The following is a 26009-nucleotide window of genomic DNA, read 5'->3' as shown; positions in this document are numbered from 1 at the left end:
TATTCCAGGGCCCAAAAGGTTATATAGCATAAATATGTGAAGTAAACCTGCAGTATGGAAACAGTACAACAAAATGGCCGTTTTACACTTTTTTCGAGTAAATTCCCCTCTAATATATATTCTATTCTCTTTGGGTTTGTTGTAGATGTTGAACTCGAGTATTGGGGAATACAAACATCTAAAAACTGGTAAGATTTTTGAATTCTATTCTCTTTGGGTTTGTTGTAGATGGTAAGGTTTTTTGAATATATCTTTTAAATGGAAATAAATATTACTTTGCGCGGGATGAGATAATTTTTAGTAAACAGGCAGCCTGGCCTTTTAGTACCTTAACTCGAATCATGAAATGCAGTCATTAAATCAGCGAATTGGAACTAAGATTTGGCTATATGTTTCTTAGTTTTTGTTGACCAAATAAATCTGGAAACAAATTGAAAATCTAGTTTAAGTCAATATGCCATGAAACCCCGATAGACGCCGAAAACAAAACCATCCGAAAACTGTGTTTATAAAAATGCATAAAAATAAAATCTCATAAAACAAAATTTTATGTTGATTACCAATTGAGGGGGGAGAGGGGAGAAGGAGAGGTAGAGACTAGAGGGGGAGGGGTGAGAAGAAGAGTAGGGGCCGGTGAGGTGAGAACTCATCCTCGACACTGCCCCACTTTGGTTGGGCCCATGACAAATGATAAAAAATTATTTTGCCGGAAAAAAATGTAAATTTGTTTATTATTCATTCCTTCAATTTATCTCCATATAATCATTTTCATTTTGGTCATTTCAACGTCACCGACTTTTGATTGTCATGTGCATATAATTTTAGCTTAAATTCTCTAGACCCGTTCTTCCAAGAAGAATGGGGAATGTCGGAGACCAGAGGTTTAGGGGGGGGGAGAAGTTATTTCTATATACATTAGTATTAGCCATCAGAATAATTCTATGAAAATTCTTATTATTTTATCATTTTCAAAATAACTAGATTATATATTTTTTGACTTTAATCTACACAAACGTATCCCCCCCGGCCCCCAATGTTTCTCTAAGATGGGCACTGGATACAGCCTCGAATTTATTGGAAAATGGGTGGTTTAGTGGGTCCTCATCTCGTTCCCTCTGTGATGTTCGTAGAGATTTCCAAGAGGTTTGGGTATTCTTTCTATTTAGTTCTACACGTCGTCTCAAACATTATATATTTCCTGTTCCTACTTTACACCTTTACGCTACATTCCTTCCTTGCATACCTTTACCTTACCTTTCTGCTTCATCCAATCGACCTTTACCCTACCATTCACCTTCTTTCTCCTACACGTCCTTTAATCGTTTCTTTGCCCTAAATTCTGGCTCCTACCTACTTTTACCTTAGCTTGTGGCTCCATATAACCTACTTTCTATTTTTATTCCGGCTCCTACCTATCGTTTTATAAGGAGTCAAACATTATAGAAACCCAACGTATAGAAACCGCTATGTATAGCCGCAAGGTGTATTTTGCGGGACAGCTTACGTTGTTGTCACAAAACATGAAAAGGGACATTATAGAAAATGCTGGCGGAATATTTATGCATGTCAGGGACAATTTACTTTTCTCAGAAAAATACAGTGCTCCCCAAAATAAATGGCCATGAAGTCGACTTTTCAAATATTCGGTTCTCCACAAAATAAAATGGTAAAGGAAGATAACTCCTCTATAAAAATACAGTGCTCCACAAAATAAAATGGCAAATTTGAGTGGGGAAAATGCATTGCTGTACTGTATATTTATAAGAAGTTGTCTTCCTTTACCATTTTATTTTGGGGAGCACTGTATATTTATGAGAAGTTGTCTTCCTTTACCATTTTATTTTGTGGAGCACCGAAGAATATTTGAAAAGTGAAAATTAAGCAAATAGCATTGATAATCATTTAACTATTTCCCTCCTTTAATGTGCAGGGTATGTTAAACAAACAACAAAATAATGATAATGAAGCTACTTAATATTTACAAAAAAAATTTCAAAACTATAAAAAATATTCTTCCGCAAAATATGCCTTGTTTCTATACGTTGGGTTTCCATAACGTTTGACTCTTTACCTTCCGGCTTCCACCTATCTTTAGCTTCCGACTTCTACCTACCTTCTCTTTACCTTCCGGCTTCTACCTATCTTCTCTTTTTCTTACTGCTCCTACTTTTATATTTACCAATTCCCTAAACTATTCACTTCCATTTTCATACCTTTAACCCTTCCCAAAAATGATTTCAATTAGATAAAAATGACGAAGAAAAGTACCTCTTGTGTACTGCAGAATGTACTGTTAGTGTTAACTTGTATCGGAAGTATATCCTGTAACTGGGAAGGCTGGTGGACCTATGAAGGAATTTCCGGACCCTATTACTGGGGTCTCATGAACCCAGATTGGACTACATGCGCTAAGGTTATATAACACGGAGAATTTTCTAAACCAATCTGACCGATATAGGGTTACCCAAAAAGTATTGACGACCTTAAACTATAAGAATGCTGAAGGCTGAATTTGGTTTCAGCATTGTATATAGTGTGAACTTTTATGGGGTATAAATTAACTCGGGCAATTTGTCGTTAATGGTGACGGCTGTTAATTAATGTATGCCTAATATAACCTGAATTCAAATACTATAATCTTTCATTAGATTTTTATACCATTTAATGAAAGCATTAATAAATAGATAAAATGAAAGGTTAGATGGTGTAAACATTTGATGAAAGGTTCATAGTTTTTGAACTCAGCTGGGCTATATTATTATATTATAAAGATTTATTCACACACAAAGATATAAACACATATATAAATGGTGTAGTTTAAATTTGTTTAAATAATTTTTTTTTGAAAATACAGTTTTCCGAAAGAAAAGAGAAAAAATATGCAAAATTATGCACAAATAGAAAACATTTATTTTTACTCACTGCATAACATATTTATTATTTCAGTTATTACGTAATCATCGAATCCTTCAACATATAAATTATTCATTCTTGTATTTAAAAGTTCTTGTAAAACCGGAACTTTCCACTCATGTTCCAATGGGACATTAAAATATTTCATTTGTTTCTAAACTAACATTTTACTAAGATCCGAAGAATTTACAGAACAATCATTTGCAATAGAAAATAAATTTCTGCCAAGAACTGTGTTGAGGTCATTTTTACATAAATTAGAAAGAAATCTAATGCAAAGCTTAGAACTTGCTTCAATAGTCTCATAGAAAGACACACATCTGCTAGCTAACATAAGTTTTACATGTAAACATTAGGCATGCAAAATTAACGCATAACGGCTGTCATTGTAAACGGCAAATTGCCTAGGCCTATATTTAATTAAAGATTTGACTAAGGAACACAAACAGTTAACACCTGCAGAATTTGGAATTTGCTCCCAGGGTTTTGGAGTGCTCCCAGGATTTTGGAATTGCTCCCAGGATTTTGGATTAAAATGTGAAAATTTATCCGACCTTTTATGAACAGTCCTTTAAAGGGAGTGACCGGCTATGTAAAGTAGTTGAACTGAGGCGCAGTGTTGTGGAAAACTTCTTTTGGAATCATGACATATTTCACTTTTTAAAAGTCTGTAAATCCTGAGTTTGAGCGCAAATTCGACGTTCAAAACTCCTGATTTGGGGGTGGATACGCTTTCAGAATTAGTTTTTTTTCAATTATTAATTAACGACGACATAAAATGTAAAAATATTCTACAATAAATTACAGACGTCATGATAGGAACATTGTGAGAAAATAAAAATTAATCTTATCATCGAAAATAAGTAATCTTGTTCAATCAGAAGTTTTGAACGTCGAATTTGCGCTCAAACTCAGGATTTTAATCTTTAAAAAGTGAAATATGTCTCAAATGAGTTCTAAAGAAGTTTTCGACAACACTGCATACTCAATTCAATTACCGGACCTTACATAGCCGGTCACTCCCTTAAAAAAGGGAGTTAATCAAAACTATATGATCGCCACAGGCTACTTGGACTGAAATTTGCATTTTTTTCTGCAAATATCTGAACTAGGGTTTCCATTCGCAAAACTTTTGCGCAATTTTTGCGGAACGAAACGCAATATTTTTCTTTCTTTGCGCATCAATTTTGCGCGAAAAAACAACAATTTGCGCAATCATTCGCAAAAGTCATTTCGCGCAAAATTGCCCTATTCCACTTTTGCGAAACTCAAATTTTGCGCAATTCCGCAACAAGAGTTTTGCGCAAATCCGCAATTCCGCAATTTCGTAAAAATCAAACGGTTGGTGACGGTGTGTGTTTCTTAGAATTCAATTCTGGAAAAATCTTGTTTTGGAATGTCTTCCTATTGGTCACTTTTACATAATTGACCAATGACAGTTAAGAAGAGTTAAAATCTCACAATTTTCTCGACAATTTTAGTTTTGGACATGCATATTTCCTAAAAGTGGATTCTTCAGGCATTGGTTACTTTCTTGCATTATTTTATACGAGATTAAAAAGATTTCAGAAATTTGATTAAAGAAATTTAAGAATACAATTCAAACTTGCATATTAAGCAAAGCTTTTAAGGCCGGGTCACTTGAAATTATTTAATAGGATTAAAATATTGCCAAGTTTCACACTCTCTAATTTCTATTTTATTAATTTTGGTCCCTTAATTTAAACTTTTTGTAACTGGAAGTAACCAATTGAGTGTGGTATAATCGTTATCATACTCGTATGTTAATATTTTTTTTTTTTATATGGAATAAATCTTCAGTTGTTTAATTCTAAGCTTAGAATATCAATTTTTGACAATGTGCCTAAAAAGTTACATATTGCGTAAAACTTGCGGTTTTGCGCAAATTGCGCAAAACTAAAATTTCGTTTCATGCGCAACTTTCGCAAAAAATATTTCCGGTTTTGCGCAAATTGCGCAAAATAAATAGCGCAAAACCGCGCAAAACTCATTGCGTTTCATGCGCAAAAATAGCGCAAAAGTTCGCAAAAATAAAATTTGCGCGAAAATAGCGCAAATTTTGCGCAAAAGATTTAGCCATTTCGTGGAAACCCTAATCTGAACAAAGGCAGTAAAAAAGGGGTATACCGGTAGCAGAGACCTTTTTCAATTTTCGGTTTTAAAGTCCCCTTTTAAAGGACTTTTCTGAAATGGTCGGATAAATTTTCACATTTTACTCCAAAACCCTGGGAACAACTCCAAAATCCTGGCAGCACTCTAAAACCCTGGGAGCAATTCCAAAACCTGAGATCAGTCACCTCTCCCTCGTTGCAGAGAACAGAGAATGTAAGAATAACGCCTGGGTAAATTATGTATGGTCGTCTTCAAAGCCTCATTGTGATTGATCCTATTGAATATTTCTTGAATGCCCCGTCTTATCATTCAGACCAAATTTTACAGGCAGAATGGGGGGGGGGGGATTACTTATTAATCAGACAGAACATTCAATATTCAATATTTGGCTTTTCGGGTAAATTTCTAATTTGTTTCCGAGGTTTCTGATTTTGTGAACCTGATAACAGAGTTAACTGACACTAAGTATCAGGTTTTTGGTATGGATTTATGAAAATAGGGGGTTTTATTGCGCTTCCATAAGAAATATCTGAATTCCTAATTCTGACATGTCTTATTCAACAAAAAAATTATAATCAGGCACTTTCATCTTGATTCAATGAAAATTGATGCCAATTTTCTTGTTTTAAACTTTAAAACTCTACGACATGATAGTGGATTATTTTTTCTGTATTTTGAAATCTAAAAATTTTGGAGTTATGACATCAATTGATAAGAAGGTTCACTTAATTGTAAATGTAGATCTTAACGATTTTAACGATCCTACATTTGTACAAGATTGAAAATTACATTTATACATTATTATCTTCTGTCGATTTTTTTAATTCTAGATTTTCTGCTAATAAGTTGTCCTAATAAATTTGGCTTCCAATATTGAAAGCATAACATGAGAGCAAACAAGACTGATGCCTCACTATTTTTTTAATCTACCTTTATTGTGCCTTAAAAATTGAAGAAGATTATAGCTATTTTAGGCTATCAGGGTGCATCGCGCCCATTTTCTATTTCAACTGTGAACGTTTTTTCTTTGTTTACATTGTAAAACAAAAACAAAAAAGTTTGCGGATTTAAAAAAAAATTTCTTGGATTTTCAAAATTTTATGAAAATTGTATTTTGTTGGAGGCTAATTCTGAAAATTTTGATCATCAATAAACCTTCCCTGAGCCGGTCATGTGAGGTCCCAGACAAAATTTGGGCCCGATCGGTCTGTGCGTTTTTACGTTTATTGGATACAAACAAAAAAACAAGCAAAGTATATGTATAGGTTTTTTGACGCTTCGCGCCCATCTTCTTTTTCAATTTTATACATTTTCTCTTTGTATAAATTGTAAGACAAAACAAAAAAAAAATTTCGTGGATTTTTGAAATTTTTAAAAATCGAATTTCATTAGAGACAAATTTTTGAAAATTCGAACATCCAAAAACTTCCCATGGGTCACGTGAGGTCCCACAAAAAATTGGGCCCGAACGGTTTTGGTGTTTTGACGTTTATTTGATACAAACAAACAAACAGACACCCACACACGCAATGTATATCTTTATATCTATTTAATAAAACAAGACATTCGTATATATGTTCCCCCTAGCCAGCCAAACGGCTTGACCGAATGGTCTGACATTTTTTGTGGCCGGGGGTTGTCTGAGGCTAAAAAATTAAGATTTTTTTCACGGGTAACGCTTGGCCCGTCAGCTAGTATGAAATAAAAGGATATCTTACAAATTTTGCAATGATGACATGTTTTATATGTAAAATCAATTACTAATAATTGTTTCTGCATAAATTCAACTGATTTTGGCTTAAAATAAAAAAAGTTATTACATGATTTTTTATGAATTCCATCTAGAGATAAATGAACAAAAAATTTTAATTGACGATGAAAAATACTAATATTTGCAATCCTTCATGACTCATGAACCCCAAAATTTTCTGAGAAATGAAACTCTAATTATGCTTATCCTCAGAGCTCACGTAGATCAATTTACATTGATCTACTTGAGCTCAATTCAGTTTAATTAAACCAAAACGTAATTTGAGATACGAAACGGATTTTTCGAGATAAAAAAACACATTGTATTGCAGGGTAAACTACAATCTCCTATAGATATTGATCCAATAAACCTGAACTATGATGGATCCCTGGATAGTATTCGGGTAGAGAAGAAGAGTGTCACTGGACAGTTTATGAATACAGGTTGGACATAACTTTTTAAGTATTCCTTCTAAAATATTCAAGGCTTTTTTTACTATTTTTGAGACTCCACAAAAATATGCGATTACCAGTATCTAATTATCTTAAATTCATGGATAAGGGTGACTCTGCCAGAAGATATACTGGGGCAGTGCGCTTAAAGGGGTCTGAAAAGTTTTTTTTATTTTTAATCCTCATTTTATGACGAAGAATTTGACATATGCCTTAACTTTTCCCTAAGACGTCCTGGCCTGCAATTAAAATTCAGGTCAGGCACCTTTTTTCGGTATTTTTAACAATTTTGGGCGCTTGTAAATCTTCGTTATTTTTTACATAACTTTTTCTATCTACATCTACAGTTGTCGTAAAAAGCCAGACTTTATCCAAATTCTGAACTGCACAATTGTATACTTCAGACTACAGAGGATTGCTGTAAAGTCTCCAAAGATGTGTGATCACTAGATATAAGATTTGATGACTATTTTAAAGGGACCGTTCATCTACCCTGAAATTACCCAAATAAGTGAACGGTCCCTTTAAGTAAAATATTTTTATATTCTGAAACCTGATTTACAATACTTCTTGTAAGTCATGGTAAAATTCTTTAAAACTAAGGTACACCATCAGCTCATAACTATACTGAAACTTTGGTAAACCATCTTATAATTATCTGAGTCTTTGGTAAACCATCTTAAAATTCTCAAAAGCTAAGGTAAACCATCTTATAATTATCTGAGTCTTTGGTAAACCGTCTTAAAATTCTCAAAAGCTAAGGTAAACCATCTTATAATTATCTGAGTCTTTGGTAAACCGTCTTAAAATTCTCAAAAGCTAAGGTAAACCATCTTATAATTATCTGAGTCTTTGGTAAACCGTCTTAAAATTCTCAAAAGCTAAGGTAAACCATCTTATAATTATCTGAGTCTTTGGTAAACCGTCTTAAGATTCTCAAAGGCTAACATAACCCATCTTATAACAAACTGAAACTATTGCATATTGTTATTCTCAGAAACAAAGGTAAAACATCTTAAAATTCTCTGAATCTATGGTAAACCATTTTATTTTATAATTATAAGATAGTTAACCAAGGCTTCAGAGAATTAGAACATGATGTAAAGTGATGCAACTTGGGGGGAGCAAACTTGATTTCGCCCCCCCCCCCCCACCCTCAACATGTTTCGCCCCTCACTCGACTTTATCTTGATCGTGATTGTGGCAAAATGTCTTTACTTTGAAATGCTTATTATAGAGAAAGAATGAGTTAATTTAAGATTCAAAGACTTCATGGCATCTTTTATACCCTAAACATATTAATCATATCATAAATTCGATCTTTATTAAAAATAACGTAGTTTTGCATGCGAATCGGTTTGAAATTATCTAAAATCAGATAAATAGATAGATAGATATATTTAGATAGATTTAAACCGAATTGAACGCAAAACTGTGTTATTTCTAGTAAAAATTAAATTTCTCTCTTCCTTCAAAAATATGTTTAGATTAGATCAAAACATTTTGCCGGAGTATATAGTGGTGCGACTAGGAAGCACTACGGGTGAGCGCGTTGCCGCAACTCTATGTTAATGAATAAATTGCGGGATCGAGGCTATACGGACGGCTTGCCTTCCCCCCTCGTTCATTTTAGTTTTGGAGAATTTTAAAGCCTGAACAAAGCAAAATCAAGGAATAAAAGCCTCCTGAAATCTTAAATATCCTGAATGTTTAAAAAAATGAAAACTTAGGACAGTCCTTGGTATATAGAGTAGATGAGGGGGAGGGTCAGGATATTGGTATAGCAGGAGGTCCTCTTACATACCAATATAGATTCAAGGTAAAAAGAAACTTCATTTATAATATTGGTAAAAGAAACAAAATAATGCTGTAAATTATGCAAAAAAAAATTATGGGTGAAACTTAGCGGTTATGTGATGCACAGAACTTATTCTCACCGCTCGATGCCCCACAGGGACATCATTATTTGCATTTTTAATTGAGGAACAGTCCCTTCAATTTATCTAGGAATTATCAATTTTGCCTTCAATTCAGTTATAGAAGTTTACAACAAATATTTCAAGTCTAGGGCCATAGTTTAAAAACAACACAGATATAATACCATATGTCGTCTTTTCAAAATTATGGGTTTTTCGTTCACAATAACTCTTTGACAAAAGCCCAAAAAAGTGGAACCTCTTTGGGCTTCTGCTTCCGGGTTATTGCATACGAAAAACCCTTAGACCTTGAAAAGATTATATTTATTATAGTGTTCTTTCTGTGTTGTTATTAATCTATGTATTAATCTATGTATTAATCTATGTATATACTTTTATTAATGCATTAAGAAAGACGACATTTACATAAAACCGTCCGTCTTTCAGTTTCTTTCCTTAACTTTTTTATATTCATAGATCAAGACCAATCTTAAAGTTAATGCCGTCTCTAGCCTTCTACATTAAGAAATTTCTTTAGATTAAAGTCAGAATTTTTTTATTGTTTTGAAAGTTTAACTATGTATTTTATTTTTGGTATTTATTATATAGAATTCATAGACTGCTAAGATAACACTCGGATGTTATACTCCTAACTCAGATTAAAAAATATATTTCGATATTGCATCTCCCTTTCAATTCTTGGGGTGTAATGTTTAAATATGTATTTTTAGATTGTTAATTCTGTTCATTGATTAGGAGATGTACTTTCACTGGGCAAATACAGGGAACCCTGGTTCTGAACATACGGTCAATAAACAATCATTCCCAGCTGAAATTCAAATATATGGATTCAACTCAGGTATGATATTCTTTGAAGAAAGACTAACATTCCAGTTCCTCCTCTTTACAAATCAAATCAAATCAGACTCTATAGTTACGCCCTTTAACCACATAAACAATCTTGAAATGACTATACTAATTAACGATGTTAGTGTGGGTTTACATTAATGTCAAATTCAAGTTTAGTTCTTGACTGAGTTTATTTTCTTTTCTTTTTTCGGAAATTAAAAATATGATTACAAATTATGGTTTGAATAATTTGTACGCGGTGCGTCCCATATCATATTGCAAGCAACTTTTTATGATTACCATCATATACTTTTTTAATTTGTTAAGTCTTTTAAAGTTTTTTAAATATCCCAATATAATGTGGTACAAATACAACACAGTACAGGGCTAGTGACGACTTTCTTTTCGTCTTTTATCAATAATGACTAAGATTATACAGTGAAACCCTTAATAAAGAATACATCGAAAGAATTCATAAAATGTCGTATTCTTCACTGTCTGATAATGGAATGTTACAGATATTTAGTTTTTTAATTAAATGATTATATGGAACTCTTTAAAACTGTTCCCGCATATTCATGGCTATTTATTTATTTTCGCAAATACTGAAATTTACGTAATATAGTATAAAACTCATTGGAAAATTGTCAATCGTTATTAAGGGTTTCACTGTAAATAAAAAACTTTTTTAAAAACTCTGAGTGTTTGAAACTGAACCAAAATATTATTCCCATATCTATAATATCTAGAACTGTTCTCCCTATTATCTATCTATATTATCTAGAACTGTTCTCCCTAACATCTATCTATATTATCTAGAACTGTACCCGAACATGAGCATAGCTCGAGAGAACCCTAATGGTCTAGTAGCATTCGCCATTCTTGTACAGATAACGGAATCATTATACAGGAAATCAGATTTTGATTTCATATCTGTTCATCTAGATAAGGTAAGATAAAAACTGTAATGGATTCGGGCGCAACAATATTAAAATATTAAAATAAAGAATAAAGAAAATGTTTTATCCTTCCCCCCACACTTCATTCTGTATGCACACAAAGGTATCATTTAAAATAGTCTAACAAACATAAAACACAAAAATCTAGCTAATAAAAGATATTTATATTGCATTTACCAATAATCTTTAATGTTGATTTTTGGAATATTTTTTGTCTATTCCTTTTCCCTTGTAAAAAAATGATAAAAATTAATTCTTTTTGTATTGACAAAATTTTTCCACAAATAGAGGGGAAGGGAATTTTAAATGATGAAAAAAGGCAGACCACATTTTGTAAAAGTCAGGACTAGGCTATTTTGTTTCATCATATTTGTAAAATTAGGTTGTAAAGTCAGGACTAGGCTATTTTGTTTCATCATATTTGTAAAATTAGGTTGTAAAGTCAGGACTAGGCTATTTTGTTTCATCATATTTGTAAAATTAGGTTGTAAAGTCAGGACTAGGTTATTTTGTTTCATCATATTTGTAAAATTAGGTTGTAAAGTCGTCTGATTAATTGTAAATTAATTCTAGATCTTTCTGATTAGCATTGCATTTGTATTATTTGTTATTTTTTTTTATTTGGACTGGAATAATTTTAGAATTTTTCAATGTCGATGCCATGTACTAAATCGAGTTTTTTCTGACCGATGTAGAATGTAGAATTGGTGAAAATGTCCCTGATGTAGATATCAGTGATAAAGTCATCGATGCAGAATCTAGACATTAGTGAAAATGTCTACCCCCTCTATAACCCCCCCCCCCACAAAAAGCTATTTTTTTACTTTTACCAATAATTTTTACGTGTAGGCTGAATAAGGTCATCTTAAAAATTTGCTTACAGAAAAAAACAAGGGTTTTCGAGTTTTATGTGAGTATTTTTGAGTATTATGTGAGTATTATGTGAGTATTATGTGAGTATTATGTGAGTATTTTCGAGTATTATGTGAGTATTTTTGAGCTGAGCTTAAAACGTTTACCAATATAACTTCCGATGTTATGTTTAGTTATTGCACAGAGGAGATATAGTGAAAGTACCAACCTTCTCTTTACATCAAGTATTGCCTAGAACTGAAGACTATATAACATACGAGGTCAATTATAAGGATTTTTGGAATGTCGTCTTTTAAAGATTTAGGGGTTTTTCGTTCACAATAACCCGAAGCCAGAAGCTCAAAGTAATTACGGGCACATGTTCTCTCTGTCTTGTAATTGAACGCGGAATGTGTATAACTCCTTTGGGCTTCTGCCTCAGGGTTATTGTGAGTGAAAAATCCCTAAATCTTGAAAAGATGACATCTAGTGTTCTATCTGTATTGTTATGAATCTATGATGTAAACAATATAGAATTTTTACAAGTAGTTTTTAGTGTTTTAAATTATTGGAATATTTAGGGAAGTTCAACTTTTCCTGGCTGCTGGGAAACTGTGACATGGATAGGAAATCAAATACATATTTCTTAATCTCATTGGGAGTGATGTAATTTTTAATACCCTATTTACAATGGTACCCTTTAAACCTTTATCTGATTAATACTGTGGAAAACATAATTTTGAAAGTTGTTAAATCTGACAATTTTCTTCATTTTTCCTAAAGCAAATATTTTTTTTAAGAAACCAAATTTAAGTAACACATTTTCAATAAAACATGGATATTAATTTTTTATTATACAAAGTTTTCAGGGTACTGTTGTAAATCGGGCATTCCACTCTATAAATGGAAAGTCACAATTTACAATGAGTACATATTGATACTTTTTAAACTTTAACCTGAGAAATTGCGTTTTAAGCATCTTAAAATATATAGATAAAAACGGTGATATTTTTATATGGCAATTAATTAAGATAAAGTGGAACTTAAAGGGACTGTAACCGTAATGTCAAGCGACCCTCCATGCAAAGATAGCAATGTCCTATTTAAAACCTTAAATGTTCGTGTGCACAATTTCCAGATTGTGTGGAATAGGAATTTAGTTCATTAGCAAAAAAAGACGATATTTAATAGTATTCATTGATAATTTTACTTAAAATTAAAATACAACTCGAGGATAAAATATATAAAATTATGAAAATAATGTGTACATTATCACCACTTATACAAAAATATTCAGGTTCCAGGCTTATTGGGGGTTCTTGAACACTGGAATACTGGAAAATCAGTTTGAATTTCAATTACTTTAATTGATAAAAACATAATTTTAAGATAATTTTGTTCAAATGAACCAAGGTTTTTAAAACTTTGGTTCAATTGGACATTATTTTTGATTATGAAAAAAATATTGCTAAAGTCTAATTGAAGGTTTATATTCATTTGTTCTAGAATGTTTAGAGTAGCTAAATGTAAAAAAAATCATAACAAGAATCATCCACCTGATCAACATCAAGTGTGGTTTCTAGTTGTATTTTACAAATGTCTTCATTTTCTCTTTTTTACTTTTATACGTTGTTACAAATCAACAACAGTCCAAACAAAGGTTATTCCAAAGGATCGTTGGGCCTATTGATACAACACTTCACAGAGTTAGATGTCTAGAGAAGAAATGTAAGGTCGTCTTTAAAATTATACAATTGTAAATTGGGCATTGCATTTGTTGCATGAAAGGTCATTTGAAATTACGGTTTGCAATCTCTTTAAAAAATTATTTAAAATTACGTTGAAAATCCTCTTATTCCTTAAACTCCTGAACCTTTTGATTTAGATCAAATACTTAATTCAACATTTAATATAATATGAAAAAAATATTGATTTTTCCTGATCAGTATTCAATAAACCTATTTTTATAACAACAAAGCAGCTGGCACATTTTCAGAGGTAAATATTTAATTTTCTTTGAAATTTTACTGTATGCATTTATAAATAATATTTTTGATGTTTGTCCGAACATTGAAAATTTCAAATTTTATGTTCGCAGTCTAGCTCAGTATTGGGTGTACTGTTAAGACTATTCTATGCGAGTTTAAAAAAAAAGAAAATTCACGAAAAAATGCTAAAAATATGAGAGAAAAAAATGTCCTTTTGAAAAAGTAAAAAAAGAACAGAAAATATTTTTTTGTAAATTTATTCTCTTAATTCAGATAATATTAGTTATGCAACGTTTAAAGATTACCCTATTACAGTGAAACCCTTAATAACGAATACATCGGAAGAATTTCTCAAATGTCGTCTTGACAATTTTTCAATGAGTTTTATACTATATTACGTAAATTTCAGTATTTGCGAAAATAAATAAATAGCCATGAATATGCCGAAACAGTTTTAAAGAGTTCCATATAATCATTTAATTAAAAAACTAAATATCTGCATCATTTCATTTTTAGAAAGTGAAGAATACGACATTTGATGAATTCTTTCGATGTATTCGTTTCACTGTATTAATTTTTAAAGGGATCATTTTAGCTTTTCAAGAGAATGAACATTTTTTTTTTGTTCATTCACTTCAAAATTTTAAAAATTCTAATGCGGTTTTAGTTATTCAAATAAAAAAAATTCTGAAAAATTAAAGTGAATATTAGAGATATATAATTGATGTACTCTCATAAATTATCACTGAAAACACGCGAAGTCCTTGTTTCGATTCGTACTTTAAAAGGATTCGTACTTTAAAAGGATTCGTACTTTAAAAGGATTCGTACTTTAAAAGGATTCGTACTTTAAAAGGATTCGTACTTTAAAAGGATTCGTACTTTAAAAGGATTCGTACTTTAAAAGGATTCGTACTTTAAAAGGATTCGTACTTTAAAAGGATTCGTACTTTAAAAGGATTCGTACTTTAAAAGGATTCGTACTTTAAAAGGATTCGTACTTTAAAAGGAACGCAATTTCAAGTGACAATGACAATGCCGGGTTCACAACGTTCCTTATTATTAGATATCAATGTTTATAATTTTGAAAACTGATTATTTTCTATTGTGGGTTATTTACAAAATTGATATGCGCATTTCTACTTTAGGAAGACTGATCGGATACATCTGAATATAACACTTTTTAACCAAGAAAAACAATAATATTATCCACATTTTTAAGGTTTCAATTAGTGCCGTTGGGTTACTTGGGTGCATGGAGGGTAACTTAAAACTACGCCTAAAGTTCCTTTAATCAATTCAGCTAACTAGTTAAATTAATGCTATAAAACTATAGTTTTGCCAGTAGTTTTAAAATCTACTAATAAAAAGTAGTGTACGAAGGGGGGGGGGGGCCACGGCATCCCCTAAATATAAAAAAACACTTAAAATCTCACTTTTACCCTTAACTAAAAAATTTTAATTAAAAAAGCTTTAATCAATACGGCCTTCGTTTTAAATTTTATATGATTATTTATAATACAATATGTATCGTTCCTATAAAAATATAGATATTTTTAAAAAAACGTTTCCATCTCTTTTTTCACCCCTTGAAGCTTATTAAGAGGGAGTGTCTGATGACTGATGAGTCCACTTAAGAAAATTACATAAATAATATTAACAACACTTGTAATATGGAAGGGTATATATAACCGAAAATAGTTAAAAAAGGTATCAATATTTAAAAAAGGGGGTTTAAGGGGGGGGGCAAGTAGGGTACAGCAAACAAGAATTTTGCGCACTGACTCAAATGCTTATAAAATGAAATTGGTTTGTGTACCTCCATGAAAAGAGGGAAATGCCCTATTTACAACGGTACCATTTAAACCAGGGGCGGATTAGAGTGGGGCCCTGGGCCACGGGCCCCCTCCTGACAGAGGCGTAGTCAGAGGGTCCGAGCAATGCGGCTAGGATGGACTCGGGAAGTTGCCGCTTGGGAAATTGAACATTTGGGAAGGTGCCACTTGGAGAAAAGCATTTGGGAAGGTACCTATACAGTTTGACCTCAACACAGCTAAGAGAAAATATTATTTTTTGCCAACTCTAGAATTTGACTATAAACATTTTAAAACTTAAAACAGGTTGCAAACAGAGTGTTCAACATTTAAACTTTTTGTAGATTAATGAGAAGAAGTCCCACAACTGCCCACAACATTATTCAGTAAAAGGTTTTAAGGATATACCGTTGTAAATCTGGCATTGATATCTTTTCATGTAGGGTCACTTGAAATTATGCGTACACCCTAACACATACAAGAACGAAAGTCTCACATGCCCTACCCGTGGAGTTTGTGAATTAAGAATGAAATATAAATAAAATTGTATTTATTTTAATTTATGTGTTGCATTTTAACTTCTCAAATATATAAATCACAATGCTATGGTTATATTTTTTAGGCTGAAACATGGTAAGAGGAACATGGATCTATAGGCCCATGGAACATTTACATTTGAAAAGTAGGAGACAAATAGAAAAGTTCAAATATGAGTTTTATAAAAATACACCTTTAAGCAAAATTTAATTCTAATAACAATTTAGAAAAGGCTTTTTTTATTGGAAGACATCTTGATTCCCAAATTTGGACTTTTATGTGCCGCATTTTTCGTAAAAATTTAATGAAAATCCACTGTACCTTTGTCAATTTTCTAGAGACAGAAATTTTGTTTCCCAAAAATTAACCATCAAATAGGGTTTTTAATTTATTTTGTTACAAAATTAATGAATTTTGCACAGAGTTTTGTTCTATATTTTTCTCAAATTTTCAAATATCTTTGTTTTAACAAACGATTTGTTTAGTACTCGTAACTTCTATTAAATCTTTTGGTATTCAATGTTTAGTCATCACTGTTAAGTGATCTTAATCACTGTACATGTGTACTCACTCTAAACTAGTGTAGGCAATGGGATGTTAGCATCAGGTTGAGTGGATTAAGATTGCAGCAGCAATGAAAGTCAGCTTTCTACATCAATACTAAGTAATCAAAACAGCCAAGGATGGCTTCCAATAGTGTATCAACTAGGCTATCTAGTTGTTCAGCTATGACTGACTATGATGGCAAAGGTAAAGAGTTTATGCCTAGTAAACTTCCAACACTGAACAGTTATACAGAGGGGAATATTGGTAATTTCCTAGAGAACGATTTTTTACCCCATACCAGCCTCCCCCCCTCCTAGGCTCCTATCAATTTTGTGCATGGATCTCATTTGATACACATGCATATAATTGGTCAAGTGGCCACAGCGCGGGCCCCTTAGCCTGTCCTAGCTGTGATGCTTGGCCCCCTAGCCTGTCCTTGTTGCAGTGCTTGGCCCCCTAGCCTGTCTTAGCCGCAGTACTTGGCCCAGAAATTATCTTAAGCTAACGTAACTCTAAAGTAATAAAAAATAAAAGATAATAATTTTGCTAAATAGCTGAAAATTAATGGTCATGTACAAAATTGATAGGAAGGGGTGGGGAGGGGGGTTGATCCTAAAATAGTTCTCTAGGATAAACCTGGAATATTATTAAAAGAACAAACAATTGTGTACAGAAAGCACTATACAAATAGATATATTGCCAATGATCTGTCTCTGCTGGTTTGAGAGAATTGTCTTACCTTGCAGTAGACCCATCAAAAATAGCTAGGGCAAGAAAGAACTCTTATGAAATCAGTAAAAGCTAAAGACAAGAAAAAGATCAATGACTCTGAGATAATTGGAATATGTGATGGATTTAAAGACAGCAGTACCATCAGGCAGTTATGTTGGGTATGTTACACCTGTAGAACCAGTGCATCCTGTTAAACCAGCAATGAAAGAAGCTGAAGCTGTCTATCATCTTATGCAACAACAACATGATCTAACTGAATCATGTATGACATTAGATGAAGACAGTACAGTTATTAACATTGGCGGCAAGGAGTTGCAATAGCTACTTGAATAGTTCTTAGATCACAAGTGTCATCAATGTATTTGTATACTACACACAAATGAATTGCCATTTTGCCATCTTATTGTAAAAATTGATCGTAAAACAATTTGAAATATTGCATTAGGATGAGTAAATGAGATGGAATGCCAACCTGAGTTCAAAGCTGTTCCTGGAGGTGGAGACCTAATTATTCTTCCAAAGAATGTTTTAGATAAAATATCAGATCAGCAACTGTCATAAAAACTTTGTAATGAAGTAAAAAAAAGGCTGCCTTCCATCATATTTTAGAGAAATAAAGTGTAGGGCTTTAAACCATCCAAGATGGCATTCAACAGAAATGAGATTGGTTTATCTGTGGACCAGAAAACATGACTTATCAGAGCCTACGATTTAAAAAAATTTGGAGAAATACAGATCCTGTCTAAGCTGTTGTTGGGCCTTTTTTACGACTTGATCTTTCAGATTCAAGCTGCATCTTATTTTCCATAGAGTAGAGTTAAAAAAAACTGGTTTAATATTCTATTCGGCAGGTTTTCATAGTAGAAATTGGCACATTCAGGGTTGTTATTAGAACTCAACATTGAGCCTTGTTCTCCATTAAAACCAACTAAGGATGGTCATAATTTTATTGGGCCTAACTCCTTAATTTGAGCTGAAGATCTTAAAGCCACAACCTTACAAGATCTTATTCATGGCCAAGTCAAGATATCTATGAACCAATATTTACATGTTGTCTCTCCAATGAAGAACTTACAAACATTCTTGAGAAGCCATATGTAACTCCAGATATAAAAATTCATTCACAGAGTACTTAATGCGCAGTTCAACAAGTGACACAGGCAACTAAGGCTGTTGTTGAACAAGAGTCCAGACTCTAGGGATGGATTCATTACATCTAGGCTCCAGCATAGACCGAAAATGACCAAGTTTAAAAACAAGCAGCATAGCCTCTTATTAAACATTCATAAGTCTGGGCCAGATTATGTTACACACTATTGTAAAGACCAAGATATTTGAAAATTCGATAAAAATATAGAACAAAATTGTGTGCATTTTTTACAATTTATTTATAAAGTAAAAATGAATTGTTTTCTTCTTTTTGCTGATCTGCAGTTTTCAGCTTGACCAGAAATGTTCTTAGAATTAAATTTTACATAAAAAATTGATAGGAAACCTTTATATGATTATGTTTCATACCATTTTCACTGTACCCTAAGAGCATGTAAATTGAATATTGGTCTAGCCTACCTAAACCATTAGCCCTTTAAAGAGAGAGACAGGCTAAGTAACATTATTGAACTGAGAATGCAGTATTATTTAAAACAAATTAGGATTAATTTTATACCAATGAGACGTTTTTATGGTGTATACATTCTCCACATGAAAAACACAAAGATTATGTTTAAGATTTAATGATTTCTGAACTCTTTGTAAAAATGAGGTTGAAAAGTTAATTGGCCATATTGGATCAGGATAATCTTTTAGCCAATTAATATGATTAAAGCATTCATTCTTCTACACCTTAAATTTCTAATGATGAGGCTGCAAAGTGAATGTTGGTCAAGTGAAATCAAGACGACCTTTTGGTTCATTTATCCAAATTTATACAAACTAGCCCTTTAGGGTGCTTCGCGCCCATCTTCTATTTCAACTTTTAATTATGGCTTTATCTGAGAGCATCTTCTCTCTTTGAATAGTATAAAACAAAAATATACAAAATTGTACAAAATATAAAAGCTTTAAATTGCAAATTTTAAAAATTTTGATAATTGATAAACCTTCCCTGGGGTCAGGTGAGGTCCCACACAAAATTTGGGCCTGATCGGTTCAGCCGTTTTGACATTTATTGGATACAAACAAACAGACAAGCTATTTTTAATTATAGATACCATTATAAATCTTTGATGACTACTGCACCCTATGATTGTAAAGAGTAAATGTTTTAAACAGAAAATAATCTCCGACCTCTCCAACCAGTAAACAAGAGGAATATTAGAACTAATGTTGGGATACAGGCTCAGAAGGTATAAAAAATTCCAAAATATTAAATTATATAACATTTAGTTTTGAAACGCAATTGTGTTGAAAATGTGATCATAAACCAGGTTTAAAAAATGTTATTATTCCCCAATTTTTTTTAATCAATGGGATAATTTTATATTTAAAAACTGGTTCTTAAAAAAACTCAAAGGGATAATATTGTATTTATTCCTCAGTTTTTTAACCTCTATAATATGATATTGTAATTTGTAATTTAATTTTATTTTATTGATTAAATTTATTGTTTTAAAATCTTTTTTTTAGATTTAAATATTTATTTTGTAGCAGAGATTAAGATATTACAATTGTTTTACAAGTTTACAACTTTCATAAATGGAAAAACTACATTATTTATTTTCTATATAAATGATTCATATGATAGACACAGATTAGACTTTGAATGCCAGTGCAATATTTCGCAGCTGACTCCCTCGTCATCCATTGCTGAGAAACANAGGAGACAGAGAGTCACAGAGATGTGTTGTTGCTAGCAGGGTTAGGGGGAGACTGAACAGGGTTAGGGGGAGACTGAACAGGGTTAGGGGGAGACTGAACAGGGTTTTAAAATCAAAAACAAGTTTTCAAAAATAATTGGGGCAGTTTTGTAAACAAATAAAAGAACTTAATCTAGAATTTTTGCATTTTAAGTTACTTTTTGATAATTGGTTGCATTTTTGAGGTTAAAAAGAAAATAAGAATTAAGCTTTGCACTGAACTGTACACTTAAAGTATCCCATCTAATTATGGAGCAAGTAGTACAGTTTATGTAAATACTATAGACAGTAAAAGTGGACAGTACATCAAATGAATTATCTCTTTTTTGAGAAATCAATGAGTTTAGTTACCCTGAACTGAAACATTAGATCAAAAGAATTAAATCTCTTGATTTCTCTAATTTGAAAAGCTAGACACTGGCTTAATGTCTGAGTATCGTCTTTAACAGTAGTTTGAAAATTTTTACATGAAATTTTCCCGCATAAGTTGACATGATAGAGGTAGCTGGGGAATGTGTAATACATAATTCACTTATTTGTAGCAAATACATACTCCATAACAATTTACTGGAGACTAATCTATCCAGGTATATCAGTTAACCTAATCAAACAGGACCGGCTCTAAATGCCAGACAGAGACACTAGCATCCAATTAGGGTTTCCAACGTAATAGATTATTCTCTTACGCGTAATTACGTGCAGTCTTTCTTTCGTAAACGTAATATATGCGTAATTACGCGTAATGCTCCTGCGTAAGTGAAAGAAAGTGTTACGTTTCGTTACGCGTAATTACGCGTAACGAAATTACGACTGGAAACCCTACATCCAATAACATCAGACAAATCTCAGACTATATATTCAACCAGGACCGGCTCTAAATGCCACACAGAGACACAAGCATCCAATAACATAGGACTAAATTTCAGACTCTATATTCAACCAGGACCGTTCGGAATGTTCAAGTTTCTACGCCTGCCTTTCGGCCTCAGGAACTCAGGGAATACTTTTCAGAGGATGATGGACTCTATCCTAGGTGACCTGCCCTATTGTTTCACTTATGTGGACGATATTCTAGTGTTCAGTAGCAGCTTGGAGCAGCACTTGGATCACCTTTGTCAAGTTCTCTTCCTCTGTCGACAGTAGGGACTGACGATTGGCCTGCCCAAGTGTTAGTTTGCTGTTCCTAAGATTGAGTTTTTGGGTCTTTTTGGGTCTTGTCTGCAAGTGGTTGTTCTCCCCTAGTCAAGCACACAGCAGCAATCTCCAAGTTCCCTGCTCCGTCAGACAAGCCTGCTCTACAGTGATTCCTTGGCATGATCAATTCTACAGGAAATTTCTCCAGGGGGGGGGGGCTGCTAGAGTACTAGCTCCACTCACCAAAGCTCTGAAGGGTCCTGGCAAGTCTCTCACCTGGACCCCTGACCTCGCGGCTGCCTTCTGCCACGCCAAGGATCTCCTCATCAGAGTTCCAGAGTTAATTCATCCTCGTCTGTCAGCTCCAATTTCTCTCATCGTGGACGCCTCTGATTCTCATGTGGGTGCTGCGCTCCAACAGAGGATTGACGATGCCTGGTTTCCGTTAGCCTTTTTCTCCAGGAAGCTATTAGATGCAGAGAAGAAATACTCCACCTTTGACAGAGACTCCTGACTGCTTACCTGTCCATCAGACACTTATGATTCATGCTAGAAGGTAGAGAATTTTTGTTATTTACCGATCACAAACCTCTAACCTCTGCCTTGTTCAGGAGTTCTCCTCCCTGGATGGCTAGACAGCAGAGACACCTGGCCTACATCGCTGAGTTCACCAGTTCCATCATGCATGTTCCAGGCCTGAAGAATACCGTGGCTGATGCCCTTTCTCGCCCTTCTCAGTGCTCCAGTGCTCGTGCTCCATCCCAGCCCCCTCCAACCACTGTCTCTCCCCCTCTTTTAAACCCAGCTCCAAGCCCCTTCTCCCTCTCATGATGCTCCAAATCCTTCTCCTACTGAGGATCCTGCTTCTGAGGTGTCAGGGGTGTGGGTGGTGTCGGAGGTGTTGGCAGTGGCAGTTTCTCCACCTCCTTCTACAGTTCTAAAAGATTTTTCTATTCCAAACTTTGATTTTTCAAAGATTTTATCGCTTCAGCAAGTTTGTTCATCAGTAAAATTTTATCCTCTCTCAATAGTGACTGTAACTCTGGATTCCGGAGATTTATTATGTGACAGCTTAACAGGAACTCTCAGACCCCTAGTTCTTCGTAAATCTCTGTTCCTTGCCCTGCACAATGTTTCTCATCCTGGTGTAAGAGGATCTCGGAGATTAATTTCTGCTCGTTTCGTTTGGCCTGGTTTGTCTCAAGATGTCGGAGTATGGGCCTCCAATGTCAATGGGGTAAGACACAAACTCATGTGAAAACTTCTGTTCCTGCCATTCCAGTTCCTTCCAGACGGTTCTCTCACATACACATTGATATTGTTGGACCTCTACCCTCTAGTCAGGACTGTTCTGATATCCTGACTAACTGATTGACAGGACTACTTGTTGGCCAGAAGCTGTTCCATTATCCTCAATCTCAACTGAGACTTGTGTAAAAGCTTTTATCTCAACTTGGATATCAAGATTTGGTGTTCCTTCAACCTTGACCACCAACAGAGGAGCACAGTTCACCTCCTCTGTCTGGACCAGAGTCTGTCATTCTCTGGGGATCTCAACCTCTCAGACAACAAGTTTTCATCCTCAGTAGAATGGTATGATTGAACGTTTCCATTGATCTCTGAAATCTTCTCTCCGAGCCAGAGCTGCTGACTCCGACTGGGTCTCTCACTTACCTCTGGTTTTGCTTGGACTCCGTTCTGTTCCAAAGGAAGATACAGGTTTCTCCGTCTCTGAGGCAGTGTATGGCTCGGCCTTGACGATTCCAGGAGAGTTCTTAGATGCTCCTGAGCTTCCAAGCTCTCAGTTCCTCAGTAAGATAGGGAAAGTTATAGCTGGTTTCTCCATTCCTCCGCCTCATGACGTTCCACAGCAGCCTCCAACTGAAGTCCCAGCTGCTCTCAGAATTGCTAAGTTTGTTTTTGTGCAAGAAGATGCCAGCAAACCTTCCCTCACTCCTCTGTATTGTGGTCCTTACTTAGTTGTTGAGCGGTGGAGCAAGTTCTTCTGCCTCCAGATTGGACACAAGGTTGACTCTGTTTCTGTGGATTGTTTAAAGCCAGTGTTCTCTGATTCCCCAGTAGTTCCAGCCAACCCTCCGCCTCAAGGACATCCTCCTCTCCAACCAGCAAGTCATCCTCCTGAGCCATCCTCCGCCATGAATTTGTTTGCCTCCAAAGAGGAGTCTGAATCTTTCCTCAATAAACCTGAAGTTATACTGAGAAGAAATCCTCACAGACAAGCTGGGATAAGAAGTGCATGCTCCGCCTTAACTCCGCCATTCCTTTTTGGGGGGAGTATTGTGGCGGAAGACGAGTCTGAGCCGGATATGAGGACACGGCAAGAAGAGCATCAATTCTGCCATGTCACCCATCTATATATAATTTTCGATAATTTGAATTAAAATTTATGAATCAAGTTAGTTAATAAAGTATTTATTTAAACCCGGGTCTCGTTATATTGAGCGTAGCTAAAGTATTACAGATTTATTGCACAGTTAAAGTTTAAATTACATATTTAAAGGGTTATAACTCAGTAAATCTTTCACTGTCCATGTTTTATTGCAGAATTTAAGTATGTTGCATGATTTAAGCTATTCATGTTAAGCATTCAATTGAAACGCAGTTTACATCTTCTATTGCAAAGACTTACATCTTCTTCTTGCAAAAAGACTGACCAAGTTTTTAACTGCGAATAATTATATTGACGAGAAAGTACAGAAGGCCTTTCTGCCGGGCATTAACGGCACTATTGAGCATAATGTCGTCCTTGGAGAGTTTATAAGCCAAGCAAAGACAAACAAGAAAACAGTCCATGTAACATTTTTCAATTTAGAAGATGCATTTGGTTCAGTGCCGCACCCTCTCAGAATACATACCCTCAAAAGGTTTAATGTTCCTGCAGAAATTCAGCTTTATATAAACACCCTGTATAATAACAAACTTTCCCGTGTATTTACGGACAACGGATGTTTCCTTTCTTCCTAGAACTCTCTATGTTGCTGTTTCCTATTTCCCACATTTTTTCCGCTCTCTTGCTGTTTTCTATCATCTCAAAACTATTGACATATGCAGTTTTGAACTCATGTCTATCAAGAGCTAGCTGTCGGTTTAATACTGCCTTAATATCTCCTTTCTGTTTTGGTTCCTTAGGCGTAAAAACAGGCATGTTTCCTTTAACTCTGCATCATACAATCCCTTGAGGATTTGGTTCTTAAATTTAACCAGGCTCCTCTTTTTTGGATCATATGCTTGCAACCATAACTCTTCATTGGCAGCATAATATTCTCTGGTATTTTCACCACTTTCCTGTTTCCAGCGCGCTTTTTGCTACTTATTTACACGAGTTTGAAGACGGTTAATGAACAATAATTGATCAGAAAACTTTTGCTACTAAGCTAAATCTTTTTGTTCATCGATTTTAACTCTGTCTTCAATCACTCGCTAAAGTTTTGGGATCCGACCAATGAGATGATTAATCAGAAGTCAGGATTGAATAGCATTGAAATGGAATGGAATTTCATAAATCTAAAAAGCTTAGCTTTTTGTATTTAAAGTTTATTGAATGAACACCCTTTAGCTTAGCTCTAGCCAACTAAAATTTTCCGATTATAGAAAGATAAAAAGGCATTTTCAAAAAAAAAATTAACAAGGACTAATCTGATGATACTTAAAGGGATTGTCAATGTATGCTTCAAAGCGCGCGACTCTTCATGCAATAAATGATTTTATCTTTATCTGATATAGGCTGATGATAATATTTGTTTTTCAATATGTACATAGAGAGAGAGAGAGGATGCGGAGCAATCCGAAACAGTTAAACCAGTTAAACTGATTGAGCCCAAGGTTTATAAAAAAAGTTTGAAAATCAACGTGTAAAAGCTAAAATTGTTATTAGAAAAAAGGGGCGCAAAGCTCGCTAAATCCTAGTTTTGTAAATTTGAAAACCTGCGACCACAGCCAGCATCAGGAAAGTTTTATTTTTGAATCCTTTAGAACACTGTAGAGCCTTTTAAATCACGTGAACAATCCCTTAATGGAAGAATTTGTTTTACATGATCCACAGCTGTAATTTTATATTTTCTTGTTTATGGTAGTTGAACTGAGATTACAGGTTCTTAAAGTAAAATATCTGAATTCAAAACCTTGAGAGCAAGTCTCCAGAATTATACCTCCTCATAATCTTTCGAGAGCGAATTTGTGGTCTTATGCAGCAATTATAGAATCTTAAAGCGTTTAATAGGTATCCAATGTATCCTGATATTTTTCTCTATAGTCTAAATGCACTCTCAGTACAACTACTATACCTAGCAAGTCACTCTTTTTAATTCAACTTTTCTTGTTGCAGGACTCCAACCCAGAGTGCACTGATGGTTTGAACGAGATAGAATATGAACCTAATATTCCAGTTCTACCATTAAACTCCAGACCTTACACCCCGTAATATTATCTGGAGAAGAAGCAAGAACATAAGATTTCATGCTTTATACATTTTGTCTATAATTGTACAAACAGCATAATATGCATTTATAATATATAATTACTATTACAAACTGTAAAAATAAAAACCGTTCATTAATCA

The 26009-nt window shown here is 33.9% G+C and overlaps 1 protein-coding gene across 1 annotated transcript; it reads left to right on the top strand.

Annotated features, from left to right (window-relative positions):
* Positions 1 to 1078: 1078 nt before the first annotated feature.
* On the top strand, positions 1079 to 26009 carry LOC111696304 (putative carbonic anhydrase-like protein 1). Its single transcript, XM_023465874.1, has 12 exons — positions 1079 to 1143; positions 2246 to 2413; positions 7128 to 7239; positions 8979 to 9067; positions 9921 to 10023; positions 10833 to 10963; positions 12019 to 12105; positions 12406 to 12466; positions 13771 to 13822; positions 16249 to 16259; positions 19713 to 19786; positions 25776 to 26009. The coding sequence occupies exons 2-12, from the start codon at positions 2252 to 2254 to the stop codon at positions 25869 to 25871; spliced, it is 978 nt and encodes a 325-aa protein (XP_023321642.1). The 5' UTR covers positions 1079 to 1143; positions 2246 to 2251; the 3' UTR covers positions 25872 to 26009.

Source organism: Eurytemora carolleeae, unplaced genomic scaffold (assembly GCF_000591075.1).
Source record: "Eurytemora carolleeae unplaced genomic scaffold, Eaff_2.0 scaffold254, whole genome shotgun sequence".
Lineage (NCBI taxonomy): Eukaryota > Metazoa > Arthropoda > Copepoda > Calanoida > Temoridae > Eurytemora > Eurytemora carolleeae.
This window is presented reverse-complemented; position numbering and strand designations above follow the sequence as displayed.